This window comes from Geotrypetes seraphini, chromosome 6, assembly GCF_902459505.1.
Source record: "Geotrypetes seraphini chromosome 6, aGeoSer1.1, whole genome shotgun sequence".
Lineage (NCBI taxonomy): Eukaryota > Metazoa > Chordata > Amphibia > Gymnophiona > Dermophiidae > Geotrypetes > Geotrypetes seraphini.
In genome coordinates, this window is record NC_047089.1 from 69,640,069 (window position 1) to 69,656,520 (window position 16,452).

The 16,452-nt window shown below is 43.0% G+C and overlaps 1 protein-coding gene across 2 annotated transcripts in view; it reads right to left on the reverse strand.

Moving 5' to 3' along the window:
- The window catches only part of NAA16 (N-alpha-acetyltransferase 16, NatA auxiliary subunit), a 310,852-nt gene that overhangs the window by 42,240 nt on the left and 252,160 nt on the right, over nt 1–16,452 (reverse strand). The window contains exon 15 of one of the 2 annotated variants that reach the window (XM_033947900.1): nt 11,328–11,521. In XM_033947900.1, the coding sequence (XP_033803791.1) occupies nt 11,328–11,521 (194 nt within the window). Of the gene's footprint in view, nt 1–11,327; nt 11,522–16,452 lie in introns of those variants that run through there. The other variant, XM_033947902.1, reaches the window with a different exon arrangement.

Here is a 16,452-nt window from a genome sequence, read left to right on the forward strand (position 1 = left end):
CCGGCCTACCACTAGACCAGCAAAGGTACAGGGCACACCATTTTGTTCAGAATTTTTTTTTCTTGGTTTTTCCTCCTCTACAGGTGGGTGCATCTTATGGTCAGGTGCGTCTTATAGAGCGAAAAATACAGTACTATTGTGTTTCTCCATCCCTAGGTGGCAGAACATATAGCAACTAGGCTACAGGCAACATGGCCCAATCACTAGTTAGCAAAGTAAATAGAAAACATTATGAAAACTACTGCCTTTTCCTTTCTCAGGCTTTAGCCTCCTCGGCCCCTTCTCACTCCCAACTGCAGTTTTTCACTAGGTTAACATAATTTACCATAGAGAAAGTGAAACACTCCCCTGAATCACTAAGAGCCCAGCCACACAGAAATGGGGTGTGTGGTAGCAGTAGGGAGGAAGGAGGGAATATGGAATATCAGTAAAGCATGTGGAGAATGCCATGTGGAATTATAGAATGTGAGACAAGGAGAGAAGATGGGAGAGACACATTTGAACCTGCATTTACACTGCTATAGTCTTCATTGTTGGGTCACAGTGAGAGGAAGAGCTTCATACGTTTCATAATGGCAGATTAGGAAAATGTGTCTGTGAGAGCAAACCAGAGGTGTGATTGAATTTTGTGTTAAACTTGGAAAGAGTGGTAATGAAATTTGAAATGTTATGGCAAGCATAACTCCTAGGCAATGCTCGGTGCAGTTGTCAATCAACCACTAGGTGCCATTTACAGAATCACATTTAACGGCACTTAAGCAGGCAAAGGCGTCGTTATGTTAGTTCAGGGTTTTCCTGGCCTAATTTGCTGGTGCCTAACACAGATGCATAAGCAATACCTACTTTTCAGGTAGATGCCATTAGGCTTGGGTAGATGCCTCAATTTACTCTTTTTAAAATTGTTTTTTTAACGGCACAGCTAATTACCATGCCAATTTAAAACATTTAGGCTGCATGCAGAATTCAGTTAGGAATCACCAATAAGGCACCTAGTGGTGCCTAACGTAGGTACTGTTTATAGAATTTCCCCCTTAGTGATTCAGGTATGTATTTCACTTTCTCTGTGGTAAATTCTGTGATGCCTAGTGATTGAATCAATATATTTCATAATGGTTACTATTTCCTATCTTAGCCATTTTATAACTTTGAATAACTGTTAAATAAACAAACTGAACAGAGCATCTCCCTTCCTCCATTTTCAAACTCATATGGTCTTTTTGAGGCCTTTATGTGAAAAGACATGGTAAAGTGAGTCTAAGGCAGGGGTGTCAAAGTCCCTCCTCGAGTGCCGCAATCTAATTGGGTTTTCAGGATTTCCCCAATGAATATGCATGAGATCTATTAGCATACAATGAAAGTAGTGCATGCAAATAGATCTCATACATATTCAATGGGGAAATCCTGAAAACCCTACTGGATTGTGGCCCTCAACGAGGGACTTTGACACCCCTGGTCTAAGGTGAAAGAGATTGTGTATCCGTATACACATACATGTGCGCGCATGTATGTGTATATGTGCTTTAGTGTGTGTATGTCTGTGGGTCTTTATGCCTATATTTAAGACAAATGGACAACTGGAATCTCTGCAATAGGTACTATTACTTTGATGAAATGTGCCTAATTTGCTCTACTCTGACTTTTCAGGGCCCTTTCCCCTCACCCCACCCAAAAAAACAACCCCTCACCATAACAAAAAGCAATGATATAAGCAAATTGATAGAGTATCCCCATTCTTAAGAAAGGACTTTACTCCTTATTCTTATACTGCGTGCCTCTTGTCTATACCCATTGAACACACATGATCTTTCTTTTTAATCCTTTTTTCTTTTTGGAGTTTCTGATTCTCTTTTAGAGTTGGGCATCAACTGCAAACCTTACTGCCCTGGAACATTATTTAAACAGGTTTCATACTTTTATTAAGGGACCTTTTTAGGTTCAGATGTTGAACAATCTTATCTCTGACCCACCTAATGCCCTTGATGTTGGGGCACCATTGGGTGTAATATTCCTTATTTCATGGCCCAAGACCTTTATGCTTTCTATGTTTGTCAACAGTTCTTATTAATTCCTTCCCATTGGTCAACTCTAAATAGCACAGTTACTTACTGTAATGGGTGTTATCCAGGGACAGCAGGCAGATATTCTCACACATGGGTTGCATCACCGATGGAGCCCCGGTACGGACACTTCAAAAATGCATCGCCACTTTAATTTCTTAGAAAGTGCGCGATAGTCCACACCGCGCAACCCCGACGTAAGCACACGGTCCCTCAGTTCAAATAAGCCAGCTAAGAAGCCAACCAGGGGAAGTGGGTGGATTGTGAGAATATCTGCCTGCTGTCCCTGGATTAACACCTGTTACGGTAAGTAACTGTGCTTTATCCCAGGACAAGCAAGCAGCATATTCTTACACATGGATGACCTCCAAGCTAACCAGAATGGGATGGTGGGAGTGTTGGCCTTTAAGAAAATAAATGTTGTAATACTGACTGGCCAAAGTGCCCATCCCACCTGAAAAAAAGATTCCAGACAATAATGAGAGGTGAAGGTATGAACCGAGGAACAGGTGGCAGCTAAGGAAAGCTACAGAAGCTGCCATAGCTTGGACCTTGTGGGCTGTGACACGACTCTCCAGCTGCAGTCCAGTCTAAACATAATAGAACGATATACAGGCAGCCAACCAGTTGGTAATCATTCTCTTGGAAACAGGATGCTCCAACTTATTAGGATCAAATGAGATGAAGAGTTGGGGAGATGTTTGATGTGGCTTTGTCTGTGATGTAATAGGCCAAAGCACGCTTACAGTCCAGAATGTGAAGAGCCGTTTCTCCTGAATGAGAATGAAGCTTAGGGAAAAAAACTGGAAGGACAATTGACTGATTTGAGATGAAACTCAGTTACAACTTTCGGCAGAAACTTTGGATGTATGCGCAGAACCACTGTCATGGTAAAAAACTAACGCTTGCAGCTCACTGACTCTCCTGGCCGGAGTGAATGATATGAGAAAAACAACTTTCCAGGTGAGAAACCTGAGATGAGCTGTGGCCATTGGTTCAAATGGAGGCTTCATTAACCTGGAAAGAACCACATTAAGGTCCCAGACTACTGGAGAAGGTTTGAGAGGTAGTTTCACATTGAAAAGTCCCTTCATGAATCTGGAGATCAAAGGATAAACAGTGAGAGGTTTACCCTCGACTCGAAGGTGAAAAGCTGTAATTGCACTGAGGTGGTCTCTAATAGATGTAGATTTGAGTCCAGAGTCAGACAGATGAAGAAGATAATCTAACACTCGTTCAACTGACGAGGAGGTTGGATCATGATGATGAAGAAGACACCAGGAAGAAAACCGAGTCCACTTTTGTTGATAACATTGTTGAGTGGCTGGTTTCCTGGAGACGTCAATAATATTGCGTACAGGCTGAAAGAGATGTAATTCAGATGGATTTAGCCTTAGAGAAACCAAACTGTCAAGTGTAATAAGTGCAGGTTGGGATGAAGAAAAGATCCGTGATTCTGGGCAAGCAGAGTAGGAAAAATTGGTAGAGGTATTGGCTCCCTGGTGCCGAGCTGAAGTAGAAGGGGGAACCAATGTTGCCTGGGTCACTGAGGGGCAATTAGAATCATGGTGGATGACTCCTGTTTGAGTTTGAAAAGAGTCTTCAACATGAGAGGAGTGGGAGGAAATGCATAGAGAAACATTTTCGTCCAATCCGGCAGAAACGCATCAGCTTCCAGACGGTGAGGAGAGTATAGTCTGGAGCAGAACTGGGGCAACTTGTGATTGTGGGGAGCCGCAAATAAATCCACTTGCGGAGTGCCCCATTGTGCAAAGATGGTATGGCTGATGAATTCTGCTGAGGTTGTCTGCCAAAGAATTCTCTCTCCCTGAATGTAGACTGCCTTCAAGAAAATGTTGCAGGCAGTCACCCAAAGCTAGATTTTCTGGGCCTCTTGACATAACAGGAGAGATCCCGTACCTCCTTGCTTGCTTATGTAGTACATTGCTACTTGACTGTCCGTGCGAAGGAGGAGGACTTGAGGGTTCAAGAGATGTTAGAAAGGTTTGTGTGTATAATACATCGCTCTGAGCTCGAGTAAATTGATGTGAAATTTGTGCTCCCTGGTGGACCAATGACTCTGGGTTTGAAGGCCATCCAGGTGTGACCCTCAGGCATAAGGGGGTGCGCCTGTCGTTATCACCTTTTGATGAGGAGGTAAGTGGAAAAGAAGACCCCTGGACAGATTGGAGAAGATCATCCACCAGTAAAGCGACTGTTGAAGAGACAAGGTTACAGAAATATGCTGCGAGATGATTTGTCGTGTGAGACCACTGAGAAACGAGGGTCCACTGAGGAGTGCAAAGATGCAGTCTGGCAAGTGGTGTAACATGGACTGTAGAGGCCATGTGGACTAGGAGAACCATCATGCATCTCGCTGAGATTGTGTTGATTCAAAACAGCTGCTGACACAGGTGAAGAGCATTTTGATGATCTGAAGGACGAAACGCCCTCATAACAGTGGTGTCTAGAATGGCCACAATGAACTGCAGACGTTGAGTCGGATGAAGGTTCGATTTGGGGAAATTGATCTTGAAGCCCAAGGCTTGAAGAAAGGAGACGGTGTGAGTCGTCGTCGCCAGAGCAAGATCCTGAAATGAGTGAGCATTGATCAACTAATCATCCAGGTAAGGGAAGACTTGAAGACCTTGGGATCGTAAGGCTGCCGCTACTACAATCAGGCACTTCCTACTGTTTTAACCTTTATGTTCATTTTATTTGTTTATGAATTGTAATTAAACCTGTCTTCCTCTTGTGTCCTGTAGTGTGATAGTTTTAGCAATTGTGTGGTTTTTTGTTTTATACCCTGATTTTATTACTATTTCTAAATTTAATTGAATTATGAAGCCCTGGTGGGAGACCGGTGTGGAGAGCCTGATGCAGAAGAGGCAGCTTCAGTAGAGGATGGGGAAGGAGGGTCAGAATCTAACATAGTATATGATGGCAGATAAAGACCCGAATGGTACATCCAGTCTGCCCAACTTGATTTAATTTAAATTTTTTACATTTTTCCTTCTTAGCTATTTCTGGGCAAGAATCCAAAGCTCTACCCAGTACTGTGCTTGGGTTCCAACTGCTGAAATCTCTGTCAAAACCAACTCCAGCCCATCTAATCTAATCTTTAGTTTATATACCGGGTCATCTCCCAGTGGAGCTCGACTCGGTTCACATATAATTAAGACTAGAGTACATAGCAAAAAACATAAGAGAAGAAAGAACTAATTAAAAACTAAAGTACATAAGAAAAGCATAATATCATTTTGTTGAGGCTGTAGTTAAACCATTTAAAAACTGCAAGAACAACAAAGTTTTCAGGAATTTACAAAATAATTGCAGCTGGCCTAAAAGCCTAATGGAGTCAGGAAGTTCATTCCAGATCTCTACAAACTTGAAAAAAAGATCGACTGAGCTTTCCAGCAGATTTAATTCCCTTAAAGGAAGGGAAGGCTAACATATCTTTGTGTGTTTCTCAAATGGCAAAGTCTAAGGGTATTCCAACATAAGGGGACAAAAAGGATCAAATATTCCATAGAGAAGCTTGAAGATTATGCATGCGCATTTAAACTGGATCCTAAAGCGAACTGGGAGCCAGTGAAACTTTATCAACAAAGGGGAAACATGATCATACTTAGTTTCCCAAAAATGAGTTTAGCTGCAGTATTCTGAATTAATTGAAGTCGTTTTAGACTGCTCTGCTTAATGCTCAGATAAACTGAGTTACAATAATATAGCTGAGAAAGCACAGTGAATTGTACCAATACTGAGAAATGTTCTTGATGGAATAGTGATCTAACCTTCCTCAACATACGCAGACTAAAAAAACTCTTTTTTGTCAAGAAATTTATCTGTTCATGAAATGTAAGTGATGAGTCCAAGATGACACCCAGGACTCTAAATGAAAAATCTATATGTAGTGCGATACCCTTCCAGCCATTGAAGCCCTCACCAGCCCATCCTCTCCCAAACGGCCATATACAGACAGACACAAATCGTGCAAGTCTGCCCAGTACTGGCCTTAGTTCAATATTTAATATTATTTTCCGATTCGAGATCACTGAACAAATCAGAATTCTGCAGTAGCGAAGGGGAGCGATTTTGAGAGCAGTGCCGACAATCCGGTGTCGGAGTCTCAAGGTGTTTACTTTTATGTAAAGCTTTACAAGATGGTACCGGAGTCAGACTGTGATGAGAGAGACCGGTGCCGGGAAGATGTTTGCTTCGATCCCTGTGTCGAGGACCTGAAACATCAAGATGAATCCATAGTGCGCACCGGTGTTTCAATGGTGCGTGCAATCAGTGTCGTTACAAACTCAGACTGGACCTGCACCAGGAGTCGGTGCCAATACAGGAAGCAATTGGGTCGGTACCAGCAGTTAAAAATGCTCTCCCAATTCCTCCCGAAGCAGTGCATCAATCTTTTGCTTCAGGGAAAGCACCGGTACCTTGGGTTTTTTAGCCAGTATCACTGGTGCGGCAATACAGTCCGGTGAGGAAGATCCTGATGTAGAGGCACTCACTGAAATCGGGACCTTGCGCTTTCGGGTCTTTTGCGAGGTTGGCGTGACTTGACTCAATGCAACTTTGACCTTCGTCCCCTAGGGGGAAGTGGAAGGCTTCTTAGCCGGCTTACCTAGATGAATGGTGTATTGTGACACCATTGTCAGCACCAGCACATCCGTCGTCGATACTGGAGTCTTCAGTGTCAACTTAGTTGAAGAAGCAGCTGGTGTCGATGACGGGTCCGCTTCCATGGTAGCACCGAATAACTTTTGATGCTGCAAAAGATGATTCCGAAGAGTTCTCTTCTGTAAGGAGCAGCGCTTGCACTTCTCAGTACAGTGCTTGAAGGGGCACATATATTATTTGTAAGTTTTTCTATTCCTGCTTGTGTAGCATATATAAAAAAAAGGAACTACTGAAACAGTTTTCATTTTGCCAAGAAACCACAAGGTCTTTTCTTTTTGTGTTCTGAGCTCTGTGTCCCCATTTTGTTCTGTAGTTGGCTTGTTTTGATAAGAAACATTTGTTAAAAAAGAAACATTGCTAGACCTTAGACAAGACAGTATTATATGCTATAATGGAAATTTCCCACTATTCCCCCCTTATGTTTGCTACCTCTTTCTAGTTGCTTTTATGTATCCTGTTACCAAATATGGTCTTTCCTACAGTCATATGCTGAAAAAACTGACCCATGTGAAATGCTATAAATATGTATGCAGTACTCTGAATAAAGGGGGACATTTTTTTGGCCATGCAACTGCATGTGTGTTCTTTTCTTTCTAATAAGATGCCCCTCCAATGCATCGGTACCAGAGACGACAGAGTATGTGTGTGAGGCAGTATTGGGATCTGAACCTTTTCAGCGCTCAGGCCCAAGACATTGTAGGCACCAAGAGTGCAGGTCTGTAACTGATATGGGCCGAGCGAAGCGATCGTACTTTTTAAATCCCATCAGCAGGCATGACATGGACGGGAATACCACTTCAGCAAAATCAAATTCGATGATGAAGCGGCAAGAAGGCCCGGCCGTGCCAAAACCCGCAGATGGCAAAAAGAAGTTTGTTGTTTTTTAAAAAAAAACCTTTTATTTAGAAAAGAAGAAAGAAAAAAGATATAAAGAAAATGTGACAAAAAAGTCACAAACCAAAAGAGCTGGATGGCAGCAAAAAAATTCAACGGACGTTGAATGCGTCTTCTTAGCGCCGTGGAAACTAAGAGACCACACGCCTGCGTCAGGCAAGAAGGCACTCACGCATGCACTGTGTGGACTATCGCAAACTATAAGAAATTAAAGTGGCAATGCACTTTTGAAGTGTCCATATCAGGGCTCCGTCAGTGACGTCACCCATGTGTAAGAATATACTGCCTGCTTGCCTGGGATAAACTACCTTTACAATGAGTTAAGGTTCTTTTGAAACACCTTCTTAATCAACTCTGTTACCAGTTAACTATCTTATCACGGGGCTCCAACATCCCCAGCTAGACTGCACTTTATTCCATAAAAAGTAAATCAAGGGCTGGCATTTTCTACTCTGATCTCCCCAGCAGAATTTACACTGACTCAATATGGCCAGCTTAACTCTCAGATGATCCAAAAATTTCTGTTTGTCCTCTTCTTTGTAGGTTCATTTCAAGAAATTGACCCTGTATTACAAAGTGTAGATGATTAAATCTAGTCCCTTTTATGTTCATTTGGCACTTGACACACTTTTCAAATAGAATCAAATTGGCTTACATAAACAAAATAGGAAACAAATGAAGAGAAATACAGATTTGTAAAAATTAGAGCTTCATATTAATTTTGTTAAAATATATAATTCAGTTTAATCGTATATACTATCCCCTTAGCATTTTTTCCTGTACAGTGCAAACTATAAAGCCAGATGATGTAAATTCTCAAAACTGATATTTTAGTCACTAAACTGAAAATGATTAATTTTTCTTACCTTTGTTATCTGGTGATTTTATTTTTCTAATCACTTTTGTTCTCAGTCTTTGATTTTTCTTCTGTGTGTCTATGCTCTGATTTCTTTGAGGCCCTGCTGTCCATTTGATATTTGTTTTTCTTTTCTTTTTTTCTTCCTGTCCTATATCCATCTTTGAAACTGACTCAGAATCTTACCTGTGGGGGGGGGGGGGAACTCATTACAGTACTTTGTTCTGGTCTGGTAAATAAATCTGCTTAAGACCCAGTGAGTGGGGAGTGTCAGTGCTTCTGTCCGACTTCCCCCCTGGCTTCCCGGCCTCAATTTACCTCATTTCATCAGCCTGCATAAGATAGCTAGTGTTAGCGATCTTTGCAAGCTGCCATCGGGTCTTCCGAGTTGCCTTCTCTCTGCCGCGGTCCCGCCCCCTCTTCTGACGTCAGAGGAGGGGCGGGACCACGGCAGAGAGAAGGCAGCTCGGAAGACCCGATGGCAGCTTGCAAAGATTGCTAACACTAGCGATCTTATGCAGGCTGATGAAATGAGGTAAATTGAGGCCGGGGGGAACACGCAGACCTTCTGGGGAGGAGGGGGGTGCAGGCCTACCAGGGGGGGGGGTTGTACAAGCCTTCAGGAGGGACAGGCAGGCCTTGGATGCAGGCCTTCAGGGGGGCAGGCAGGCCTTGGATGCAGGGCTTCAGGGGGGACAGGTAGGCCTTGGATGCAGGCCTTCAGGGGGCACAGGCAGGCCTTGGGAGCAGGTCTTCAGGGGTGGGGTGCAGGCCTTCAGAGGGGATAGGCAAACATTGGGTGCAGGCCTTGAGGAGGGAGACAGACCTTCAGGGGAATGGGTCCTGGTGTAGAAGTACACAGAGGGAGGGAAGGGGGGGGTTCAAAGACGTGCATATGCCAGACTTTGGGGGGAAGAAATAATGGGTCTAAAAATAGAGGAGAGGGAGAGAGATGATGGGCAATGGGATTTAGGGAGGGAAGGAACAGAAAGGGTAAGAAGTTGTGGGGGATGTTGTGGGGGGGGGGTAGAGATACTCAATAGGAGGGTAGTTGGGAAAAGAAAGGGAGAGATGGTAGACCCTGGGGTGGTAGGGAAGGGAGAGATGCTGGATGAAAGGGTAGTTGAGAAAAGGTGGATCTGTGGATGGAGACAAAAAAAAGGAAAGATGCCAGACCTCCGGGGGAGGGAAGGGGAGGGCAGAGATGGAAGATGGATGGTTAGCATGGAGAAAGAAAGAGACCCTAGCAAGCAAGTTATCAGAAGACAACCAGAACCTGGGACCAACAAGATTTGAATAAGGACCAGACAACAAAAGATAGAAAAAATCATTTTATTTTCTGTTTTGTGATTACAAAATGTCAGATTTGAAACATGTATCCTGCCAGAGCTGGTGTTAGACCGCAAATGTGAGCTAGGATTTAACAGACAGAGGAAAAGACTTTTTTGTTTGTTTACACCAAAGTGCTAGTGTGGTTAGGAGAAGGCAAAGGGGATGAAGAGGCTATAAAAAGGGTGAAGAGATTATAAAATAAACCCACCAGGATGTTTGAAAACCAAAAAACCAAAAGCCAAACACCCAATTGGGCTGCAAAATCAAATCAAATCGAATCGAAAAATCGATTCAATAGGCTGAATCAAATCGAATTTTTTTTTCCTGGATCGGGCAGCACTAGTAGCAGTGCCAAGCTCTGAAAATAAAGAAGGTCACCCCACTGGGCTAGCTGAGTGCTTAGTCACCTGCTTCAACATGCAAGAGGCTAAGATGGACATTGTCCCCTCCCCCAAGCGTGCTATACAGAATGTGGCATAAGAATACTTGAGGTGCTAAATTTGTGCAATTCTGGCAAGAATTCATATCAGGAGAGCCCAAGGACTCCATCCCAATAAGTTTTGAGGCAAAAACTGCAGTTTTGGAGAAGCAGAGAGCTTTTGAAAAATAGATTGCTAAAAATCCAAGATGGCCGTCGTTAAGAAAATCGCACCAAAAACGCAATATTTTTTTACAAACAAACTTCAAAAATGGTAATTTTAGGATTTTTCAAGAGGGGGAACAAAGAGGAACATGCAGAAACCCTTAAAACTTCACACCACCTCTGAGTCACCTCCAAGCTGTTACAGTCTTTACTCACTGTGACCTGTGCTAAAAATGTGCTGCAACCTTCCTCAAATCTTTTTCAGTAGCTGAAATCAGAAAATCACTGCCTCATGCTGGGAATGCCTCTGCAATGCTGATGTTTGGGCTGCCAGTTAGACTTTATGCCTAACTGTACATCCACCCCTGCAGACCGATGGATGCGCTCAGGGATGGGTGAAGATGAGAAGATGCAGCTGGCAACCTGCGAGACAATGCTGAGTCTCCAAAGGATGCCAAACAGCCTGCGCTCGAACCCTCATTCGGCAGAAAGAGAAAGATAAGGGAAGGCCCCAAGCTCCTGTGAAGTAAATGCAGACTGGCTGATCCAGTACCACCAGGAATTGACCTGTCAGCTGCAGACCAAAGTTTGTGAAATTTTTATGTAGGCAGAGATGAATAATTGCTCTGAGCACCAGAAACCCTGAAAAAGGGACAAAAAATACACAGAATAAAATAATAAATTGTGGAGAGCAGAACAAGCACACTCCTACAGGCACGCATGCAAAAGGGAAAAACTGTAGGTGGAGCTAAGGAGCCCAGTGAAGTACAGCAGAGGCACAGAGAAAAAAATCTGAAGTGGATCTTCTGCAGATGGCACGTAACTAAGGGGAAACTACCCAACTGTCTAGAATGTCTCACCTATTGCACTGGAAATTATAGGTAATGTAATCCGATGAAAGGATAAAGACATATCCTACCCTCTCCAGTTTTTCAGGCAGTAACTCTTCCTTTGGACCACTGGTTTCCTCCTCTTCCTCATCGCGCTTTTTCTTTTGATTCTTCTGTTGCCGTTCTCTTTCTGCATGCTTTCGTTCCTCTTCAAGTTTAGCTTTCTTTTGTGCTCTTCTTTGCTTGCTAAGCATTTTCTTCAGTTCTTTGGCTGAAATATTTTCTGTAAGTTGCATAAAAACTTGGGTCATAAATAATACTACACTGCTAAATTCAATACCTAAAACCTATATTTAAACCATTTTGAATATCAGCCAACATGACTAATTAAAATAATAATTCAATACACAGGGACCTGACATGGTCAGAGCCATATTTTGGCATTGCTGCCTGCATCAGGAGCCCATGAATCTGGTGACTGTGTAATGAATAGAATGGTGTGTTGAACCTGACATACAATGAGCTTCTTTTAAATTATGCAAGTAGGAATTACACTGTGCACTGAGTTAGCAATACAGAATGCTGCAATCATTGGCTCGATTAATGTAACAATCTATAGATGTCCCTATGTACTGAATGATTGTTTTAATTAAAGCCATGATATTTTAAGAACCAGGTTAACTCTGTCAATTTTTCATCTCCACTGTTTAATTTGTAGAGGCTGGTTTCCTTTTTGAGCAAAAGGAAAATAATAGATGAGGTTATTCAAAGAATGGTATGACCTGACCTCTAATGTAGTATCTACTATAGAGCATAATAATTTTACCTTAAAACCTGGAATTGTTTTGATTATTTAGCTACACAACTATCAATACCAAAAAATATTTAAATAATTGCTAAGAGGGTTGGGATAAAATTAGACTACAAATGAGAGAGAGAGAAAATGACAAGAGGCATCAATAGTGGCACAGAGTTGATAAGTTGTTGAACTAATCTCCTAAGTGTTTATTAGTTGTTAATTATATAAGAAAGGATGAACAAAAGCTCACACCTAAGCAGCACAGATAATGACACAAGAGTGACAACATAATTACAGTAAAAGCAAGATAGATCAGCTAGTCTACATTTAGGGGTTAGTTTTATAACAGGATGACTATGTAAGTGCAAAAAGGTACTTAGGGCCTCTTCTATCAAACTGAGATAGCAGTTTTTAGTGCAGAAAGCTGAGCTAAATGGCCCGAGCTGCTCCCGACACTCATAAGAACTCTATGAGCGTTGGGAGCAGCGCGGGCCATTCAGTGTGGCTCACCGCGCTACAAACTGCTAGCACAGTTTGATAGAAGAGGTCCTTAGTTAAAGTCTATTTTAGAAAAGCAACCTACATGTCTAAATACTTTCATAAAATAGGCTCCTAGAACCAGAGTCCATAGTGCACAAATGACAATCATAGATGCATATCTGCTGTTAGTGATCTGTAACAAACTCAGTTACCCTATCCAATCTACTATGTAATACTAGACCAGGGCCTAACCATGAAAGACCAGGTGGACTCTTTGGTCAGAAAGGGTATTTTTACTCTCTGGAAGCTTCGGTCCATTAGAGCATATTTTGATGCTTCATCATTCAGAATTCTGATACAATCCCTTATACTGAGCCAACTTGACTATTGTAATATAGCCTATCTGACAATTTCCCAGAAGAACTTGCAACGATTACAACTGGTGCAGAATGCGACAATCAGGATGATTTTGGGTCTGAAGAAGTTCGACCATGTAACTCCTTCCTACCGACTCCTGCATTGGCTGCCGATGGAGGCACGTGTGAAGTTCAAATTTGGATGTTTCTGCTTTAAGGTACTTTCCATCCTAGCCCCCAGATATATAACCAACCTTTTCTCTTTCTCAACCAATCGACTTAAGAGAAGCTCAAACTTGAATTTTGTTTCTCCACCGGTTAAAGGATGTAAATTTAAAAGACATCATCAACATCTCTTCTCTTATCAGGCAGCATTATGGGGTAAAGATCTGAACCAATTACTCATGCTCGCGAATACTTATGGGGAATTTAGGAGACACCTAAAAACATATTTGTTCCTAAAGTACTTAGGCAGCTACACTGAACAATCTTTCCCCACAATAACTGACTGCTAAAAATTAACTCTGTTAGTACTACTCAATCTGTAACTTTTTAATCATTGTAAATCGCATAGAACTTCACGGTCCTGTGGTATATAAACTGTTATTATTATTATTAACCTGTTGCTAAAATCGTCCATAACACTTGAAGATGGGAAAGTGACCAACATAACAGTGATTTTTAAAAAGGGTTCCAGGGATTATCCAGAAAATTATTGACCAGTAAGTCTGATTTTGGTGCTGGACAAAATAGTGGACACTATTATCAATAATAATAAAACCCTTAGTAGCCCATGCGCACTACGATAAACTCCGTGCCTGTGTGTCTCCGCATATGCAGTACACCGCCGATCAGGGAAGCGTCTCAGCACAGTGGCAGCAGTCCTGACCTGCTAACCCCCCATTCCTTACCCAAAGAAGCAGTGGCAGTGCTATAAACAGATTGCTCATGACAAACCCTGGCAGGGCCTTTCCTCTGCCACATCACTTCAGATGTGGTACAGGAAAGGCCCTGTCGGGGCTGGCCGCAAACAGCCTGTTTACATATACAAAGCAGCGCTGCCACCTCTGCTTTGTATAAGGAATGGGGAGTTGGCGGGTCAGGACTGCTGCTGCTGCTATGGAACTGGAGCAAGGGAAGAAGGTTGGCGGATCAGGACCGCTGCTGCTTTGGGGCACAGAAGGAGGGAGGAGGGGTTGGTAGGTCAGGATCGCTGCTGCTGCCTCAGGTACGTAATGGGGGTCCAGGAGGTCAGACCCACGCAGAAAAAGGGCAGACCTGTGGGGGTGGTGGACCAGGAGTGTTTGTGTGGAGGGTCCATCAGGGTGAAGGGCTGGGGAGATGGATGGATGTTAGATCCATAAGTGTGGTGGGGGAGGGTTGAGAAGTGGGGGAGATAAGGTGACCATGACTATAAATGAGAGTGGGAAGGGAGGAACAGATACTGGACCTACAAATGGGGGTGGGGGGTGATAAGAAGAGAAAGAGATTGAGGGGGGGAGACAAAACTATTTCTATAGTAACTCTCAAGCAACCAAAAACTACAGTTATCCAGTATCTACCAATCCCCATGGATGCCGGATAACTGAGAGTGTACTATAATTAGGAATATTCAAGGGGTTTTTTGGCAGCTTTTGGGGCAAGCTGCTGCAAGCCTGCCCAAAGATTCAGTGCAGTGGCCAGGGAGGAGGTAGATGGGAGAGTCAGGAGCTGGAGAGAGTGGTCTGAGGATACCATTGGGCAGTGGGGTTTGAATTGGTGTAGGCTCTGGTGTTGGGGTACGGTTGGATGAAGAGGGTTAAAGTGGCAGATGTTGGAATGGGGAGGGGAACAGTTGCAGTACTGTGGGAAGGGGCAGGGGAGCGATAAAAGAGAAATTGGTCCTGGGGTGGGGTACAAGAGAAAGGGTAAAAAGGAAGAGAAGCTGGGTGGGGGTGGAATATACAGACAGGAAGAATGGCCTTGGAGGCAATGGAAGGAAGGATAGATAGGAATGGAGCTGGGACTGAAAGGGTAATAAATGCAGTGGAGGCTCGATGAGGGCCAAAGGGAACAGAGGACTAAGGAAATGGTGAAAGATGAGGTGGTGGGACTGGGATTAGTGGGAGGCAGGGTCTGGGCATGGTAGAGGCGGGGCATGGGTGGGGTCAGGGTATAGGTGGGGCTATTCTAGTACCTGTTACTATAACGAATGTAACGGGCTAAAACTCGTAAAGAATAAAATTACAGCATGCGCGTCCTTCATATTTCTATTCATAAGGGATTGGCTCTGCATTTTTCCTTCAGACAGACATTAAAATATCCTCTTTTGTAACTGTCTTTTTAATTGTCTTGATGCAAACTAAGCACTCTAATTTTTTGTACTCCAAGTGTCACTGTTGACATCAATGTGTTCTTAGTTGAGAGTCCTGTGCCCTTCCTGGTTTTTCCCTCTGAACTGGAAGCAAGCAGGGAAGAGCAATGTTGTGTTTATAAAAAATGTTCTCTCCTGTTTCAAGCGTTATTATCTTCATTTTGATGGCGAGGTTCCTGAGGAAGGGGTTATTCCCTGAAACTAAGCTTGGTTGACCTTATTTTTTAAGCGTAAGAAACTTTTGTGGGTGGAAACACTAAATGTTGCTATTTAATAACTATGCTGGTTGATTCCATATATGCAATTTCATCAAAAGATAAGTTCTTGTCTCATTGCAACTTTGCTTCCTTAACATTTGGTTCAAGGGCCGCCTGTGTGTTGAATGATTAGAAAACATGGATATGTGGAAGATCACAATAATTTGTTATTTTGTTGCTTTGATTATATTAATTTTCATAACACGGAATCACAAACATTCACTTTTTGCACACTAGTGACTGCCGATGATGGTGTGCGGCTAAGAAATACAGATTCTTTCTCCCTCTCTGGTTTCATTGTAACCTTATTGAGCAAAGGAGATGCAGTGCCTCATTGGACGTCTGTACTCTAAAGAGCTCATAACCCTACCCCGCTCCTCAAGACAAAAGAAAATGCCCTAGTTATGGACTCTCTACTCTTCAACCTGCCACCTCACCCAACCCACCCTCTCGGGTCTCGGTATCTCAGATGCCCGGGGTGGAACGCCCCTCCCCCACACTTTATTATGCCACTGCTGAGAAGAATTGATAAATGCCAGTTTGCTCACCATGAGGCTGATGCAGAAAGCTACCAGTTTAACCATGTGGTTACCACAGAGGACATACCCACATTATTGGCCGCATGATGCAGAGAGGGGTTGAGTGCAGGTGCAAACTTGTGTGGAAGATATGGGCACACACAGCATTAAAATGAATCACAATGAGTCCATTAAGTGATTAAATTTGCAGACGACACTAAACTGTTTAAAGTTAATAAAACGCATGCGAACTGTGAAAAATTGCAGGCAGACCTTAGGAAATTGGAAGACTTGGCCATCCCAAGTGGCAGATGAAATTTAATGTTGACAAATGCAAAGTGAAGCATATTGGGAAGAAGAATCCAAATCATACTTACTGGATGCTAGGGTCCACCTTTGGGGGTCGGCGCTCAAAAAAAAGATCTGAATGTCATCGTGGACAATACGCTGA